Source organism: Papaver somniferum, chromosome 3 (genome assembly GCF_003573695.1).
Source record: "Papaver somniferum cultivar HN1 chromosome 3, ASM357369v1, whole genome shotgun sequence".
Taxonomy (NCBI): Eukaryota; Viridiplantae; Streptophyta; class Magnoliopsida; order Ranunculales; family Papaveraceae; genus Papaver; species Papaver somniferum.
The window spans coordinates 24,599,481-24,618,312 of NC_039360.1; the positions used below are offsets into that span (position 1 = coordinate 24,599,481).

Sequence of the window (18,832 nt, forward strand, 5' to 3'; positions counted from 1 at the left end):
GTAGCTTCTTGTCGAGTGATGCCTGCAGCCTTGAGATCTTCAATAGGATAACGTTTACATCATTACTAGTATTTATCAACATTCTCCTAAATTCATTTTCTTTGAGATTGACGGTGGTAAGTAGTCCTCAGTCGTCCATCTTTTTTCTGAGGATGGAGCCTCAAGGAGTATATCCGGGATGGATAGACGTCTTCCTGACACGATGTGATTCAGATATGTGAGCATATCTTTCCTTTGCACCTTTGACATATAGAGCAGTTCACATATGTGTTCCACCAAAGATTGAACTGCTCCATTGACATGACGTTCAGAGAGAGTAAATGTCCTAATAGGGATAGGGTCCTTGTGCACTCCTTCAGTCCCCGGATTGAGCTCTCGTGACTCAACCTTTTCTTTTTAGATACGTTTCAAAATCGTGCAATCACTTGTAGAATGAATGACGAACCTATGAAAGCGACAACACCCATGATTCTCCATTTCCTCATCAGTCGGCTATATATGGCAATTCGATTGCACCATCCTGGATCCATAATTCTAGCAACTCGATCACTGCTTCAATGGAAGAGGGAAAACTGAGTCTGTCTGATCATTTCCTGTTCGCTGGCATTGCGTCGGCACTTGCGCATTCCCGTTTTCTCAACTAATATGATTGCTCAACAAGTAATTAGATTAAACAAGAAATTTTATTTCAAAAATATATAATATTTAGATGAGGTGTAATTTAGTCATTTCATGCAACTAAGATACCGTTTAACTCTACCCCATGAATGGCTTGATAACTTCAAAGTCTTCTAAAAAATGGCTTATCCCAAAAAATGGTTATTCGTAATACATATTTTTTTTGTGACCTGTCTATCCCAGTAGATAATGAACGATTTTCTAGGGACCCCTCTGTCTTTTAAGAGGGACACTGGGGATTTTTGGACTTGGATATTATGAAATAAAATTCCAAACGCTTACTAAGATATTTTGGTTAATGACCAAAATGCACTTTTTCAATTAGTTATTAATAATTAAGTAAATTTAGTTAATTGATTGTTATTGTTAGATTATATTGGTGTTGGAGGGTGAAAATTAAAGATCATACGAGAGCAAAGAAAGAGAAAAAGAATTTTGAATTATTTTCTTCAAAAACTAGGTTTAGAGATTCTTATATTTTAGAGGAATGCGGATCTTTAACTCGTGAAGTAAAGAAAGTATTCGTTAGTCTTAACAATTCAGTAATGAGTGATTTGTGAAAACGAAATAGATTTGAAGGTCAGGAAATCGACAAGTAATTATAGGTTCAAGTAGGAAAATAGAAGTACAGGTAGCCGAACACCCTCTATAATGGATTTTTGACTAGGTTCAGCTTGAAAAACATAAGTATAAAAACATAAGTATAAGTAGACGAACATCCTCTTTAATGGCGTGTGGACTGGGTCCGTCGGAGAGAACTAAAGAACAACTATCCTAATTTCCATTTTGTATTTAACATAGTTATGTTCGGCAATGTCGAGTCCACCATGTTCTTAGCAGAACCTAAGATAAAACTAAAACATACATTTGCACAAGGTTCGGTTACGATTTTTTTCTCTTCGAAATAACCGAATGTACATTTACATAAGGTTCAACTAGGAATTTTTTTCTCTCGAAATATATAGCTGAACATTTACATAAGGTTCAACTAGGAAAGTAGAAGGTTCGTCTAGGAGTTCTTTTTTCTTTTTTATCATAGTCGAATTGTTCTTCATCTCAGTTATGTTGGCTAGTTCGACTAGGGTTTCCTGCAACTTCTCTCTGCAATTTCAATTTTTATGATTATTATTCAATTTATCAGTCGCAAACGTATAAATAAGACATGTTTAATCGGAAAATATGTTCTAACGTATAAATTTCTATTATTTGGATTTAAAACGATTATGAAAAATAAAAAGGAACATAACAGAGAAAAAAAATTCGGTTAAAAGAAGAAAAAAATGTTTCATATCTATGATTCAGACTTTTAAAAATTAAGACACCCCTCATCACCCAATTATAAATGGAAGAATCATTAAAGGGTCCCCTCAAAAACTGAGTGATCCCTAACAAAATCGTTCGGGCCATTGACAAGTACAGCCTGGTAATGTTTTGTAGTGCAGCCCACTCAGTTTTGAAGGTGCGCAACACGTCATGCATAACTTTGCACGACGCTGTTGAAAGGAAACTGAGACGTCACTTCCGGAAAAACCAAACCTTGTTGGAAGTTACATGCCCTCAAGTAGACAGACCAACATATATGTGCTCGAGAGTTTGTCGTTCTTGGCAAATCGAGACGAGGAATGGGCAGCACATTCTTCACATCAGCATAATATGAAAGTGTCAACGCGTCTCTCTACCTACATTTTAATTCTTTAAAAAATCTTCTATTTAAATCCACAACTGAAGGAAACAAAAAAGGAAATTAGAAAGTTTTGCAGTTGCCGGAGAGCCTGTATTGTTTGAATATTTCAAGTGCGCTGCATATTAGGTTTCTGAAAACGAAGGCTTGAAGAAGTCAGCTACTTGGACTATAGTAGCTAGCATCTTATGCTCATGAATGAAGAAGATTCGATGACTTTGTCTATTTCACGAAAAGTTGACATCTCATACAAATCTTTTGAAAAGTTCTCTAAAAATTCCGCGTAATGTCATGAAGAAGATTTGATATTACAAGTAGAACTTCACCAAGAAAGAAAATCCGGTGAGTTAGCTAGGAAGTGTTACATTGATGATGAATCTATCTAGCTAGCTATACTCTGTTTTTCATAAATTTGCTGAATTTTGCAGGTTTTGAGTCGATTCTCAGTCGTCGGATTTTCAAGAATCACAAATATGAATGGTAACGGTAGACCGCCTATCCCACAACAACCAAGTGTAACATTTGGTAGAAGAACATTATCAGGAAGGTATGTTAACTACTCAAGAGATGATTTAGATAGCGAGATCGGAAACAGCGAGCTTGGAAACCCAGACTATTTAAATTACGCAGTTCATATAGACGGAGATGGTACTGCACGGAGGCAAGTTTCCATGCAGTCAGGTGGAGGAGAAGAAGAAGAAGGTGGTAAAATAGGACGGGAGATGTCTGTGTTGATGAGAAGTCAAACTGGCGATAATTTCGACCATAATCAATGGTTGTTTGAAACTAAAGGAACATATGGGTATGGAAATGCTACATGGCCAAAAGAAGATGAGGAGGAGGAGGATGGTGGTGGTGCTCATCATGACCCTAAAGATCTTGCTGTCAAACCATGGAAGCCACTTACAAGGAAATTGAATATCCCAGCTTCAGTTCTCAGTCCATACAGGTACATATATATATAATATAATATATATTTCATTTTCATGCATAATTTTTCAAAATACATGTAGTAGTAAGAATTTGATAATCATATTTACATTTAATTTGTGAATTATGCTAATTCAAAGTTTTAACTCATAATATTGGATAAAGAACGAAAAAAATACTACAAATTTACTATCTGCTTAAAAAAACAAATTCCAAAAAGTTCACTTTTTGTGGGACAGAATGTAAATAGCAGATACCGTTTTTAAAATTATCTTGTTTCTTTTAGTTTGTCCTGTTGTTATATATGCCTCTTTGATTTGTAATGTGTCATTTTTGACTGACACTTTCTGTAATAACCTTCTGGATAGGCTGCTAATTGTTGTGCGAGTAGTTGTTCTGGCGCTGTTTCTCCAGTGGAGAATTCAAAACCCAAATACTGAAGCCATTTGGTTATGGGGAATGTCCATTGTGTGCGAGCTGTGGTTTGCATTCTCTTGGCTACTTGACCAGCTTCCTAAGCTCTGCCCCATCAACCGTTCCACGGATCTTGCTGTTCTGAAAGAAAAATTTGAAACACCTACAATCAGCAATCCCACTGGAAAATCTGACTTGCCCGGAATTGATATTTTTGTTTCTACTGCGGATCCAGAGAAGGAGCCTCCGCTTGTCACTGCAAACACTATTCTTTCCATCCTTGCTACTGATTACCCAGTTGAGAAGCTTGCTTGTTACGTTTCTGACGATGGAGGCGCCTTACTTACCTTTGAGTCCATGGCAGAAGCTGCAAGTTTTGCCAGCATGTGGGTTCCATTCTGCCGTAAGCATAATATCGAGCCAAGAAATCCCGAATCGTATTTTAGTTTGAAGAAAGATCCTTTCAAAAATAAGAAGCGCCAAGATTTTGTCAAGGACCGAAGACTGATGAAGCGTGAGTATGACGAATTTAAGGTTAGGACCAATGTGCTACCTGAATCTATTCGTCGCCGCTCTGATGCATATCATGCTAGGGAAGAGATCAAGGCTATAAAGCTCCAGAGACAGAACAGAAATGATGATGAGCTTGTTGAAAGTGTCAAGATTCCAAAAGCCACTTGGATGGCAGATGGAACCCATTGGGCTGGCACTTGGATGGTTCCTGGATCCAACCACTCTAAGGGTGATCATGCAGGAATTATTCAGGTAAAAATTTCGTGCTATGGTATCATCACCTAAATCCGGTTTCGCTCTTCTTTGGCCTGCTTATTTTTCTGACAAGAACCATCTAACTGCAGGTTATGTTGAAGCCTCCGAGTGATGAACCACTACGTGGAAGTGTAGATAATGCTAACATCCTCGATTGTACTGATGTCGACATCCGCCTTCCTACACTGGTCTATGTTTCCCGTGAGAAGCGCCCTGGCTACGACCACAACAAGAAAGCTGGTGCCATGAATGCCCTTGTGAGAGCCTCTGCCGTCATGTCCAACGGTCCCTTCATCCTCAACCTTGACTGTGATCATTACATTTACAACTCGCTAGCAATGAGGGAAGGCATGTGCTTCATGATGGACCGTGGAGGTGAACGCATATGTTACGTTCAGTTCCCACAGAGGTTTGAAGGTATCGACCCCAATGATCGGTATGCCAACCACAATACTGTCTTCTTCGATGTGAATATGCGAGCACTCGATGGTCTTCAGGGGCCTGTTTATGTTGGCACTGGTTGCCTATTCCGCAGAATTGCACTTTACGGGTTCGACCCTCCCCGGTCAAAGGAACGTGTTAATGGTTGCATGAGCTGGTGCTTTCCTCGTAAAAAGAAGACTTCCAAGCACTCTGAAGAGCAGCGAGCCCTTAGGATGGGCGATGATGATGAAAATGATGAGATGAGCAGCCAATTGCTTCCGAAGGTGTTTGGCAATTCAACTTTCCTTCTTGACTCGATCCCAGTTGCAGAATATCAAGGCCGTCCACTTGCGGATCACCCATCCGTGGAACATGGTCGGCCTTCGGGTGCACTCACTCTTCCTAGAGAACCTTTGGATGCATCCATAGTTGCAGAAGCAATCAGTGTTGTCTCTTGCTGGTACGAAGACAAAACCGAGTGGGGTGACCGTGTTGGATGGATTTACGGCTCTGTTACAGAAGATGTGGTGACTGGGTACCGGATGCACAATCGAGGATGGAAATCAATTTACTGTGTGACGAAACGTGATGCTTTCCGTGGAACGGCGCCTATCAACCTTACTGACAGGCTTCATCAGGTCCTCCGATGGGCGACTGGTTCAGTGGAAATCTTCTTCTCTCGTAACAACGCATTCCTTGCGAGCTCGAAAATGAAGTTTTTGCAGAGGATTGCATATCTGAATGTTGGAATTTACCCGTTCACTTCATTCTTTCTCATCGTCTACTGCTTCTTACCAGCTTTATCACTTTTCTCTGGTCAATTCATTGTTCAGTCACTTAGCGTTGTTTTCTTGTCATACCTTCTCATTATCACCATTACGCTCTGCCTGCTCGCTATTCTGGAGATCAAGTGGTCAGGGATTGAACTTGAAGAGTGGTGGAGGAATGAACAGTTCTGGCTGATTGGTGGAACAAGTGCACATCTTGCTGCAGTTATCCAAGGTTTACTTAAAGTGGTGGCTGGGATTGAGATTTCTTTCACCCTAACATCAAAATCTGGTGCAGATGATATAGATGATGAGTTTGCTGATCTTTACGTCGTAAAATGGACGTCTCTTATGATACCACCTATAGTCATCATGATGACTAACTTGATAGCGATCGCAGTAGGATTCAGCAGGACTATTTACGCAGCTGTACCGCAATGGAGTCGTCTTATTGGTGGTGTATTTTTCAGTTTCTGGGTCCTTGCACATCTTTACCCTTTCGCTAAAGGTTTAATGGGAAGAAGAGGAAGAACACCTACTATCGTCTTTGTCTGGTCAGGTCTCGTTGCTATTACCATTTCTCTTCTTTGGGTTGCTATTAAGCCACCAGAAGGCGCGACTGAGATCGGAGGAGGATCCTTCAAATTTCCTTGATTCACTCATTCATTCATTTTGCGTAAATTACAAACATTGGCACATACAGGATACTGATTACACCACGATCACAGATGCACGTATACCAGCCTGTTTCTTATTTTTCATCATATACAATTAATGCAACTCCTACAGAAATGCGTGGGATTGTTGAGTCATATAGCATCATTCATTTTGGAGGAGGGACTTGATGTCATTAGCTATTTTTTGTGATTCTATTGAAGCAGGTTCTATCCCTCACCTGCATAACCACACACAGTAAAGACTGTTGTTCGCTTTCCAGTTGTTGGCAAATTTTGTTTTGGGTACTCAACTGTAATGAAATTCTCATTTTCTTAAGTTTTCATTTTCAATCCGTCAGTAGTCACTGTCCTTGCAGAAAAAGAAAAACAAAACAATCAACTGTTAGCTGAGATCATACCTGTATATCACGTATGAATCAAGAAGCCAGTCACCTGACTAGTAGACAATATAGGAAAAAATTGCATCTGTAAATTCTGACATTCAAGTTTCTTAAAGGGATTTAATTACCAGGAAAATTAACAGATCAGTAATTAACAAACAAAACAGGACTGTAATAAGATCTTGATTTGAACGTTGACATATCCAAAATAAAACATAAGAGTGGATAAATATACAAAGACCCTTGCAGAAGGGAGACACAGTCAAGAAGAACTACCCATGTTCTGACATACCCTGCACATAACGTAAACTTTTAACTTAATTTGTTCATCTGACATTCAACGATGAAGGTGAACAAAAGGAGAGATCAGTCCACTTCACCATTCTCATTGCAGCTGTTAATTTCTTTTTTTTTTGAACACCCAACGCTGCTGTGATTGGTAAAACCGCACACCTTTATAAGCATTTTCATAAAGAATCATTTTAAGCTCATCTTCAAATTCTTCCGTTGTGATGGTCTCAATATTGGGTTTACCTGATAGCCTAGACTTCTTTGCAAGCTGTCTAGCCAGAAAAATCGCAGCTTTATTTGAGCTTGAGCAAACAGTGTTAACAGAAAAAGTACGAGATTTGCACATTATCTTAGAGCGCTTATCTATAATCCTCTTGAGGAACAAAAACATAACCTCAAAACCCTTGTCAGTGATAGGGATAGCAGATCTCAAACACGTCCTGCAAGCACAGCATTGTTGAGGAAAACAACCATCAGCTCCCTGAAAAATCTGACGAAGGTAACAATGAATTGATGAGTTGCACATCAGTTCAATGAAAGATCATATATTCCATGTTCCAGTGCAAGTGCAAGGCCAGCATCCACCCCATCCAACACATGATAGTAATCAGAAACTCCTCTGGGCTGAACAGAAGCAGATGCAATTACTGGCTTTCCAAAAGGATCACGCACAATAACACCGTAACCTCCCATTCTAGTTTTCTTATTGTAAAAACCATATACGTTTAAATAGTGATACCCCTTTTGCTCCTTGCCATTTTTTAAAGACCAAGAACCTATCCAATCCTCCATTTTTGGGATGTTGCTATACTCTTCAACTGGGATGAGGCTATACTCACACAATAGGATGACTCGCTTTCAGATAACAATTCAGGCTTGATATCAGCTTTACGGCAGCGATCACCTTCACAGCGGCGACCCCTGTCCTTATCCTCGGCCCCATTGTCTTGCAAAAGTGGGATGTCATACCCACCAAAAGATGACTCACACTGTCTTTAGGTTCCTCTGGGTGATAATCAGTTAGAGAGCCATGAGATAACTCTACTACAGCATCCTCTTCTCCTTCCTCACTCTGTTGTTGAGAATTGAGTAGCCACGTGCCGAAATTGCCAGTTCTGGCAGTGAAAGGGTCACACAAATCATGAATTGAATCCTTGTTTCTTCCAATTACTAGTTCATGAACAGCACTGTGATGCATAACCACCCATAAATCAAACTATAGCCAAATAGAATTAGTGTCTGAATTATAATAACAATCTGATCCAAAAGACATAAAATGTAACTCTCATGTGAGTTTCGCGAGATGATGACGATGACTAAGATGCAGTGGAGACAGACTCAGATGAGTCGGACTCCAGCACCATCAAAACAATCTGGCCCAAAAATGTAAATCAAAATCCAACTCTAATGTGAAATTTGTGGGGATGATGAGGATAGATGAGAGACTCAGTCAGATGCAGCATCACTAAAACAACAATCTGCTCAGAAAGCAGTCATGCTTAAATTAAATGTACAATTCAACTCCAATGTGTGTATTTTCTGGGAAGATGAAGACACACCCAGACAAATGAGTCAGATCCAAGCACCAACATTCAGCAGACTCATCATGTCCATGTTTTAGACAATTTAAAGCAGAAGCCATGTTTAGAAATCAAAATTGAAGCCTAATTAGCTGTGATTTTTACAGAAGCTAGCTACAACAAGTCAATCACAAAATTATTTAAGCAGAAATTTAAAAAAAAAATAATAAAAAATGATGAATTTTACCCTGTTAACGACATGGCTACAGTTAGTTGATCAAACTCCAAGCCCCTTACTCCACCCTTGAAAACAAAACCCAAACATACATATTAAATTCGTTTGGATATCAAAATATGAATGAAATCGAACAACAAAACGGGAACGACAGAACTTACAGGTGACGCACCAAAACGGCTCTTCTCTTGTCCGACAACAATTGAAGGTTTGATTATTTATATACGTGAGACCTAAATCCAACGGCTGATATCTTATGAGGGTTTCATAAGACACTTTTTCGTGGCACGCCCAATCAGTAAGACATTCATTACAGTGAACGTGTCATCTGATTTTCATTTTTATAGGTATTATAACACTGTGCGCCTCAGTTAATTCTGACTTTTGATTCAGAACTATCCTGGTTAGTATTGCACATTCCATTGCTTCAACTTCAATTTTCCATCGTCACATATTTAGTGAATTTACAGCCAGTACAGAGTTGTTCAGTAATTCAAAGACGAAACTGGAATGTAATATGTCAAAGAGAAGATCTTGATTGAAACATATATTCTACACCGATCATTAACACATCCAAAATAAAACATAAGAATGGATAAATATACAAAGATCCTTTGCAGAAGGAGACACAGTCAAGAAGAACTACCCATGTTCTGACATATATATAAGACTGCACAAAAGCTTTTACTTAATTTGTGCATCTGACATTCAACAATGAAGGTGAACTCAAATGAAGCCCTTACAAAAGGACCAGATCAGTCTACTTCACCATTTTCATTGCAGCTGTTGATTTTTTTTTCTTTTTTTCTGAACACCCAATGCTGCTGTTCTTGGTAAAACCGTGAACCTTTATAAGCATCTCCATAAAAAATCATTTTAAGATCATCCTCACATTCATCTGGTTTAATGGTTTCAGTCTTGGGTTTACCTGATAGCCTAGACTTCTTTGCAAGCTGTCTTGCCAGAAGAATCGCAGCTTCATTTGAGCTTGACCTAACAGTGTTAACAGCAAAAGTACGAGATTTGCACATTATCTGAGAGCTCTTATCTATAATCCTCTTGAGGAGCAAAAAGATAACCACAAAACCCTTGTTGAGGAAAACAACCATCAGCTCGCTGAAAAATCTGACGAAGGTAACAATGAATTGAGGAGTTGCACATCAGTCCAATGAAAGATCATATATTCCATGTTTCAATGCAAGTGCAAGGCCAGCATCCACCCCATACAACACATGATAGTAATCAGAAACTCCTCCTGGTTGAACAGAAGCAGATGCAATTACTGGCTTTCCACAAGGATCCCACAAATAACACCGTAACCACCCATTCTACTTTTCTTATTGTAAAAACCATAAATGTTTAGATAGTCATACCCCTTCCGCTCCTTGCCATTTTTTAAAGACCAAAGAACCAATCCAATCCTCCGTGTTTGGGATGTTGCTATACTCTTCATCTGGGATGACGCTATACTCACAATAGAATGACTCACTTTCAGATAGCAATTCAGGCTTGCAATCAGCTTTACGGGAGTGAATACCTTCACAGCGGCGACCCCTGTCCTTATCCTCGGCCCCATTATCTTTATAACCCTCCTGCATTAGTGGGATGGAGCTATTGTTATAACCACCAAAAGATGCCTCACTGTCTTTAGATTCAATGGCAGTAAGCTCCTCATACTCCTCTGGGTGGTAATCAGTTAGAGAGCTATTAGACAAGTCTTCGTCACCATCATCTTGTCCTCCTTCACTTTATCGTGGAGGAGGACAAGAAAATAAATCCTTGTTTCTTTCAATCTGTGAACAAATTATGAATTAAATCCTTGTTTCTTCCAATCGGTGAGTGCCCATACTGTGATAATGCAAATTATATCTATACGATTTATAGTTGACAATTCAAGTCTAGTAGCAAGGTCACATCAACTCATTTGGAACAATATCACGATGGCCATTGGCCACATTAAGAAAAGTATCAGATGTGTTTCTACATTTCCATTGTCAGAACCATCAAATTTTTCCATAGCGGGATTACCACCCTGCAAGAAACAATAGAAGATACAGAGAAATAAATTCAATCAAACATTATTCAAGCTTCCATCTTACAAATCTACACGCACAACAACACAAACCATAATTCAATACAGATGAATTGACAAAAGGCTCCCAAATAAAAGAAATAACCTTCACAGAATTTTTACAAAGTGGTTTTTGTGGTCATGATAGTGAGTGTGTCTGTGAGGTGGTGGAGGGTGGTGGTTATTGCCAACAGTTTGGAATCAGGTAGAACTACAGACATCCATGTATCCAAGCCAAAAGGTTGCTGGGAGAAATATTTTGAACTTTAATACAAAAAGAGCCAACAGTTGACTGATAGATAGAAGTATCGAGCAATCAAACATCTCAGCTACTTAAAAAGAACATGCCACTAATATCTTGAGGATTAAGAAAAATCTAAAAAATAAGAAAAAGCTTAGCGTGTTCCCAATAGGCGAAACTTCTCCCCATAAGAAGAATCGACGGAAGAAAACTTCCAACCCTTGGAGAAAAAAGCTTATTATTATAAAGATTGATACTAGAATACCACAGCCACTGTAAATCACAGTAATACCAACTATAGCCAAATTAAACTAGTGTGAATCTGACTGACATAAATCTAATTCGAATGTGAGTTTCACGGGATGATGAAGATAACTAAGATGAAGTGGAGACAGATGAGTCAGTCTCCAGCACCATCAAAACAATCTGGCCCAAATGTAAATCTAACACAGGACAGACTCAGTCAGATAAGTCAGACACAGGACCATCAAAACAATTCAAGGAACTCCAATGTGTGTGTTTTCTGAAACGATGAAGACACACTCAGACAGATGAGTCAGACCCAAGCACCAACATTCAGCAGACTCATCATGTCCATGTTTTAGACAAATTAAAGCAGAACCCATGTTTCAGAAATCGAATTCAAGCCTAATTAGCTATGATTTTTACTGAATCTAGCTAGGTCTAATGGCATCAAACAAGACTAACACATTAAGTCAATCACAAAATTAATTAAACAGAAAATCAGAAATATGATGAATTTTTACCTTGTTAACGACATGGCTACAGTTGATCAAAATCCAAGCCCTAAAAACCCTTATTCCACCGTTCAAAACAAAAATTCGTTTGAATTCAAAGTTTGTATGAACTGGTTTATATAGGAGAGACCTAAATCCAACGGCTAAGAATTTACCCTGAAAGATTGTTTGTAGGATCAAGAGTCATCTTTTACCCCAACTCGGTAGTTAACCGGCCTGATTTTACCCCAACTCGGTTGCCAACACGTGAAAAAATGTTATTAGTGAGCCGTGCTAAAAGGCCTCCGTTCCGACTACACCACGAGCAGCACCAATACCAATGACGAAAAGATGGCCAATACAATACCATTGTCTTTGTATGTTTCTGTGATGTAATGGATGGTGCGCTCATGATATCAAATTGGATATTTTATTTTCCTTTGATTGTAAGAAGAAAAAAATCACTTTAGAGCTTTTCTTGTCACTGTCATTTAAATTTGAAAGAAAAGAAAGAAAAAAAAATGGTATTGCAGTTTGTCCTGGCCACTGCACTATTGTCTTTGTATCACCACCAGAGAGACAAAAATAGGAAGCTGAGGTACTAGACATAAAAGAAAAAGAAGAAAAAATTGCCTGACATTCAAAAAATTCTTCAAGAGCTTTAATTACCAGGAAAATTAACAGAATCTGAGATTATTTACAATGAAGTTGCACTAAAGTTGCATGAGTTGGTGTGGATCAGACTACCTAGTAACTAATGTTAGATTTACAAAATTACTTAAGATCAAAGTTTGGTTCAAGCATGGAACCAGATTTCTCCACAGTTACTTTTATAGACAAAAAAAAAAAAAAAGTTTAGCAGCAACTTTGCAGACCTGAGTTATGTTAAGTTTTCACAAACACCATCTCACTGCTCGGTGATCGTTTCAAAAAAAGAAGCAAAATAGACATGGTGAGCAGAGAGATGGATGAGCTTGACCACCTTTAGACCCTGAAGCCGAATAGAAATCTGAGATCATCAACTGTAAGCCGAGCAGCGGATCCCCCAAATTTACCATCCCCAAACACAGATGCAACCAATTCCCTCTTTTCTTCCTGCAAAAATGTTTGGATAAAAAATAAATTTTAAACAGTTTCTGTAGTTCATGCATGTCCAGGAGATACCATTAAGTGAAAGATAAAACGGAACGCTGAGTAAAACATAAATCTTACCTGGAGTTTGAATATTCTATCCTCCACCGTTTCACTAACTGCTAATCTTGAAACAGTAACAGGACGAGTCTGGCCTAACCTATGAGCTCGATCAATGGCCTGATCTTCAGTAGTTGGATTCCACCAAGGATCCAAAAGAATAACATGACATGCAGCAACCAAGTTTAGGCCTAAGTTTCCTGCTTTTAGTGACATCAAAATGACATTCACCTGCAATAAAATCTCATTTAGGCAAGTTAACAAAATATAGGTACAATGTTTGGGAGTATAATGAACTTCAAAAGCACATAGCAAAATACGGTACAAGTAAGCAGCTGTATGTACCTCAGGGTTAGAAATAAAATCTTTCACAGCCTTGTCTCTTAAAGCCAGTGTCATTGTTCCATCAAATCTCTTGAATCTTATACCAGACTCGTCCAGTGAAATCTCCATCAAGTCCAGCATACATGTCCACTGTGAGAAAACAATAGTCTTCACAGGGGTTGCAACGCTACAATCTCCTGAAGAAAGTGAAGATTTGCTATTGGACTTTAGAATCTCAAGAGCAGCTTTGATCTTGGAAGACTTGTATGAACGCTGTAGAACTGCAGAGTTCTCGATAACTTTCAAAGAACTTGTTGCCTTATTAGTAGGCTCAGAAGGAAAAAATCTGCTTAAAGTTGCCTTAGAATATACAAGATCAGAACGAAGATGGACCTTGCAATCGAATTCAGGGCACAAATTTCTAGCTCCCACTAAATGTTCAGCTACACACTGATGACAGAAGACGTGGCCACAAGTTGTAACAACAGCATCCTCAGGTGTGTCCTGGCAAAAAGGTATGAAGAATCAGAGAAGATAAGGGTCACATAATCCAATGTTCCTATGAAACATGCGCCATGGATGAGATTAGAAACATAACCAGAATAAAAGTACTGATATCCATCTTCCCATAAAATATACAACAAAATATTAAGGCAGAAAAGTTCCCTACAGTAGTTTTTGCAAGACACCCCTACTATGCAACTGGCAATAGCAGAAGATCATAAATGCATTTGCTTACAAGTATTCATGAGTATGAGGTTGAATTAAGCTCTTACCTTACATTTACCACATACTGCTGAAGAATCCTCCAACAAACTAAAGAATTTACACAGTGTATCCCTCGGGAGTTTCCTTGCCATCTCTAGAGAAGTCTTATCAACAGGTTTATGAGGTGGTTTATCAACAAGATAAGGGTGATCACAAGCCATGCGAAGATACAAAAGCAGCACCAGAATATTCGCGTAGTTTCGGTTAATTGTACCGGCTCTATCGTATTCCATGAACTGGGAGCTTGATCTTGCTTCTAGTTGTGAATAAAAGGACCGCTCCTCAGTAGACAACTCTATCTTCATCAAGGATATGGATTTGGGTGGTAAAGTAACAATTGGCTTGCCGTCGATCAACGTGTCTGTCAAAGAACAGTATAAATCATAAAGTTACAATAAAACTCTTATCAACAGACATTTCACATCCATAATACCTTTTAGTGTTTATGCAGTACTTGCAAGGAACAAAAAAATGTAAAAGTAAATCATAAGTTTGTAATGCCTAGATACAGGTAAGTCTATGTATCTTCACAGACAAGCCTACAGCAAATAAGATGAAACACTAAACCAAACTTCATCAGAAGACGCGTACCACGATAACAAGTGCAACATAGTCGAAGCTAAATTCACAGAATGATGGAATAAAGGTTGCTTGGCATAGACTAGCATGAACTGAATTATAGTTAGAATCAAAAGTCACCTTTTGTACGATGTAGTAGTATGGTCTTGAGAACTACTTGAAGTTTCTTGTAACATCCGGTTCTGGACACCGACTTAAGCGAAGAACTAAACTTTGAATAGTAAGAATATGGATGGTATTTCAGAAACCTGAAGTAGCTGTAAAGATCATCAAGTTTGTTTTGTGAAGGAGTTCCAGACAAACACCATCTACTTTTTGCTCGGAGACCACAGCAAGAGGTAGCGGACCGGGTTCTGTGGTTTTTTATGCACTGAGCTTCATCTAATATCACTCTGAGCCACTCCACCTTAGCTAGAGGATCACTTGTGCACCCTGTCGAATAAATATCATTTTTTTTCTTACCATCTACTTCATCGTCAATTTCACCATCCTCCTTTGGAAATGCATTAGCTACAACTGCATATGTCGTGAGAACCACATCATATTTTGCCAACTTAACATGATCCTTTGTCCTATTGCTTCCATGATAAACCAAAACAGAAAGTTTAGCACCATCTGCAACCTTGTCATCCAGTTCTTGGGCCCACTGGCAAAGGATACTGGTTGGACATACAATCAATGTACCTGCTTCTGGCCTCTTTATATAAAAACGGTCAGCATAATTAGGAAACATATGCTGGTCATTACTTTCTCCCATTCCATGATCACTTTTGTCACCTGTTTTTGATTGCGACTTGATATACCTTTGATATTGTATAAGAGCAATTACGGATACAGTCTTACCAAGCCCCTGTCACATAAGTGCATGATGAGCTTACAAATGTATGTCAGAAGTGAAATAGTACATTGTGCATTAAAAACTAGGTGAAGTATTAGTGTTGAACCTGATCATCTGCTAGAATTCCACCTAAACATGGCAGTTTTGTTGTCTCCCTGTGAACCATCCATGCCAAGGCTATTTTCTGTGGGATAAGTTAAATTATATACAGCTCTGATAATAAAGACAAAAAGAAAAAACGTATTCATAGATTTTGAAGTGCTAGGAGAGATAAAAACAGCAGACCTGGTGTTTCAAGAGAGGAACAGTGAAAAGCCCATCGGGCAAATTAGCCTCTGCTTTTGGCTGAGAAAGATCCTGCGACAAACCAAGAAAAAAACTCACCACATAACACTTTCGGAAACATATAAACATAATCTTTACAAGAAAGATTGCAACTTTTGTGATCCTTAACATGCTTAAACATTGCTAAAAAAAACTACTTTGAGATTTTAATTTTATCTCAAAAGTTATCTTGACATAAAATACAACATAGCACGAAATGAACTGTATCATATGCTAATGTTATCTTGGTCCTCAAAAGTTTAACAATAACAAAGAAGTGTCAGGAAATACCTGTACTGCTGCTTGAAATACTACTCTCTCATCATGTTCTTCCGTATGCTTTTCTTCAATTGCCGGATGATGTGCAGAATCATTAACACTTGCAGCGGGTGTACCAGCAAAATCCTTCTTTAGCGGGGAGGGAGATATGATCTTATTCACATATTTATCATAAAGAATCATAGCACCATCCCATTTTGTTTGTTTTTCTTTTGTTCCTGGATGATGTGCAGAATCATTAACACTTGCAGTGGGTGTACCAGCAAAATCCTTCTTTAGCGGGGAGGGAGATATGATCCTATTCACATATTTATCATAAAGAACCATAGCACCATCATATTTTGTCAGCTTTTCTTCAATTCCCGGATGATGTGCAGAATCATTCACACTTGCAGTTGGTGCACTAGCAAAATCCTTACTCCTCGGGGAGGGAGATATGTCCATTTTACATTTTCATCGCGAAATAAAACACCACCACCACCTCTGTCACCTAACTGACTTTCCATATGAACTTTTTCATCGCTTACATTTGCCCTCAAAGGGTTATCACATCCACCATGAGTCAACGCACGCTTGAAACTTGTGTCACATGAATTAACAGGAGGCTCTTCAGTACCCAAAGTGGGATGTTGAAGCCCATTCACTTCGTGTTCATGCATAATAACATCCCCATCCATTCTCAAGCCTAAAGCATCCTTCACATTAACATTGCAATCACCTACATTTTCCCCAACAGATGTATACCGATTCCCATGAATCTCAGCACTCCGATAGCCAACACTATTCTGTGCAGAAAACCTCTCTGCATTGCTCAGCGTAGACGGTACACTAACAGGTGCAAAAAGTCTACGCCGAGTCCTTTTGGAAGGAATCTTGCTAAAATCTTTACTAGACACCTCGACGCAATTCAAATCAACATTCTCATCAACTCTATTTTCATTAACTAGGTAAGGAATTCTAGCAGCCGGTACTGGTACACTAACAGGTGCAAAAGCCCTACGTCTAGTCCTTTTCGACGGAAGCTTACTGAAATCTTTACCAGACACCTCAATACAACTAGAATCAATATTCTCATCCATATTTTTATCAACTAACACTTGAATCGGATCATTCAACACATCAAAACTCGATATATCATTCAATTCCTTACTAGAAGGTGCAAAAATTCTACCTCGAGTTCTTTTAGATGGAAGATTTTCAAAATCTTTACCTGACACCTCAATGCAACTTGAATCAATGTTCATCGGTTGACGCCTTTGATCAGCCACCTTACAAGCATCACCTGTATAGACCTGCGGCTTGTTCACGCGGCGGTCAACATCCATAACGTCGGACGATCTTTGAAGCCATGGAAGTTTTTGAGATTGTGGATCAAGACCTACTGCATACGAAATTGGTGTAGGACATAATAGAATAGGAGATGAAGAAGATTTGAGTGGTGAAACGGCTTTGATTTCAGTTTCAGTTTCACTATCCGATGAAGATAGTATATAATGAACTACTTTTGCCATGGTGATTTTGCCCTAATTCTAGTTTAAACATTCAATCTGGAGGTGATTTTGAAGTTTTGTTGAAATCGGATGAGTTTTGAAGATGAATCTTGAGTGAAGAGTTTGTGATTTTGTAGGAGCCCTAATTTTGGGAAACCCCTCTGTGAAAGAGAGTAGTTGGATTTTTCTTGGGGTTATAGAAAAGAAATATAAGAGGGAAACTTTCGCGGGATCGGTTTCAAAAGGAGGAATTTGCGCGCGCGGCCAGTGAATTCTTTTTTGGCGCATGGAACGGGAATTAGAGTTAAATCGGACGAACGGGGTTGTGGTTATGAGTCGTGGTTTCCTTTTTCTTCGGGTTTTTTTTTTTTTTTTTTTTTTTTTTGATAACAAGCACATCTATTAAGCAGTTCCAGGCATTGCAAGCCCGTGAAACAAAGAGTTTAACCATGGAGAATAATCCTTGTACTCCTCAAGTAAAAGCTTATCTCTCCTCACTTTTTTTTACAACACAATCTGCAATATTATTGAAGTCTCTCTTAACATGAGAGATTTTACAAAATTTAAAAGATGAAACCATAAATATTATTCTACTAATGAGATAGTTATTCTCCCATTTGACTTGGACTCTGTCTGTGACAATAGAATGCACCACAACTTCAGCATCTGTTATAATCTGGACTTCATTCATGTTAAGAGCTTTAATCCAACTGAGAGCTTCCAAAATTGCCATGCACTCTGCAGCCTCCGGGTCTATCACTCTGTCTGCATACGATCCTTTAGCTCCATCACAGGTACCTGCGCAAGACAGAAGCAACATTCCAGTGACAGAAGAGTTAGTCAAGTAATCAAAGGAAGCATCAACAAAAACTCTTGTAATATCTGGAGAATATACAACTTCAGTAATATCTTGAATCTGTTCTGGCAGTGCATTATTGACTACATAACTAAAGTTCTGAAGATGAAATTGTATTCTAGTAACTGTGGATATGTAGTTTAGAATTTTGTTTTGAAAGACATGTTCACATCTTTCCTTCCAAATTACCCAACATCCAACCATCAATGTCATTCTCCAAGTGTTGTTCTCTACTGCACCATTACTATGTGGATTACTGAACCATGATATTATCCATTCCTTAATACTTTCACATCTTGCTGCAACACCATCCACATCCACATTTAAGCTTATCCACACTAATCTTGCGTGTCTGCAAACCAACAAGAGA

At 38.7% G+C, this 18,832-nt stretch overlaps 3 protein-coding genes and 1 long non-coding RNA gene across 4 annotated transcripts; 1 reads left to right on the top strand and 3 right to left on the bottom strand.

The window, feature by feature from the left end:
• Positions 1-2,493: 2,493 nt before the first annotated feature.
• LOC113355598 (cellulose synthase-like protein D3) lies at positions 2,494-6,634 on the top strand. Its single transcript, XM_026598496.1, has 4 exons — positions 2,494-2,701; positions 2,788-3,308; positions 3,658-4,468; positions 4,561-6,634. Exons 2-4 carry the CDS (start codon positions 2,833-2,835, stop codon positions 6,313-6,315), a joined length of 3,042 nt encoding a protein of 1,013 aa, XP_026454281.1. The 5' UTR covers positions 2,494-2,701; positions 2,788-2,832; the 3' UTR covers positions 6,316-6,634.
• Positions 6,635-6,789: 155 nt separating this feature from the next.
• Positions 6,790-8,952, bottom strand: LOC113355599. Its single transcript, XM_026598497.1, has 3 exons — positions 8,926-8,952; positions 8,777-8,832; positions 6,790-8,196 (listed from the first exon to the last, which is right to left on the bottom strand). Exons 2-3 carry the CDS (start codon positions 8,788-8,790, stop codon positions 7,845-7,847), a joined length of 366 nt encoding a protein of 121 aa, XP_026454282.1. The 5' UTR covers positions 8,791-8,832; positions 8,926-8,952; the 3' UTR covers positions 6,790-7,844.
• A 626-nt stretch (positions 8,953-9,578) lies between these two features.
• Positions 9,579-11,981, bottom strand: LOC113361037. Its single transcript, XR_003364921.1, has 2 exons — positions 11,844-11,981; positions 9,579-10,796 (listed from the first exon to the last, which is right to left on the bottom strand). It is a non-coding gene; the product is annotated as an uncharacterized LOC113361037 (long non-coding RNA).
• Positions 11,982-12,770: 789 nt separating this feature from the next.
• On the bottom strand, positions 12,771-16,603 carry LOC113361038 (helicase-like transcription factor CHR28). Its single transcript, XM_026604421.1, has 8 exons — positions 16,129-16,603; positions 15,799-15,870; positions 15,620-15,697; positions 14,796-15,525; positions 14,105-14,457; positions 13,350-13,832; positions 13,026-13,235; positions 12,771-12,908 (listed from the first exon to the last, which is right to left on the bottom strand). Exons 1-8 carry the CDS (start codon positions 16,558-16,560, stop codon positions 12,798-12,800), a joined length of 2,469 nt encoding a protein of 822 aa, XP_026460206.1. The 5' UTR covers positions 16,561-16,603; the 3' UTR covers positions 12,771-12,797.
• Positions 16,604-18,832: the final 2,229 nt, after the last annotated feature.

Bases quoted from the DNA above. Each gene is read 5' to 3' on its own strand.
- LOC113361038 (XM_026604421.1), bottom strand. From the start codon at position 16,560: ATGGACATATCTCCCTCCCCGAGGAGTAAGGATTTTGCTAGTGCACCA. The intron at 15,698-15,798 runs GTCTGCTGTTTT...CTTATCCCACAG, and splicing joins TTCCTCTCTTGAAACACCAG to AAAATAGCCTTGGCATGGAT. The intron at 13,236-13,349 runs GTACATACAGCT...ATTTTATTGCAG, and splicing joins ATTTTATTTCTAACCCTGAG to GTGAATGTCATTTTGATGTC.
- LOC113355598 (XM_026598496.1), top strand. From the start codon at position 2,833: ATGAATGGTAACGGTAGACCGCCTATCCCACAACAACCAAGTGTAACA. The intron at 3,309-3,657 runs GTACATATATAT...CCTTCTGGATAG, and splicing joins TCAGTTCTCAGTCCATACAG to GCTGCTAATTGTTGTGCGAG. The intron at 4,469-4,560 runs GTAAAAATTTCG...ATCTAACTGCAG, and splicing joins ATCATGCAGGAATTATTCAG to GTTATGTTGAAGCCTCCGAG.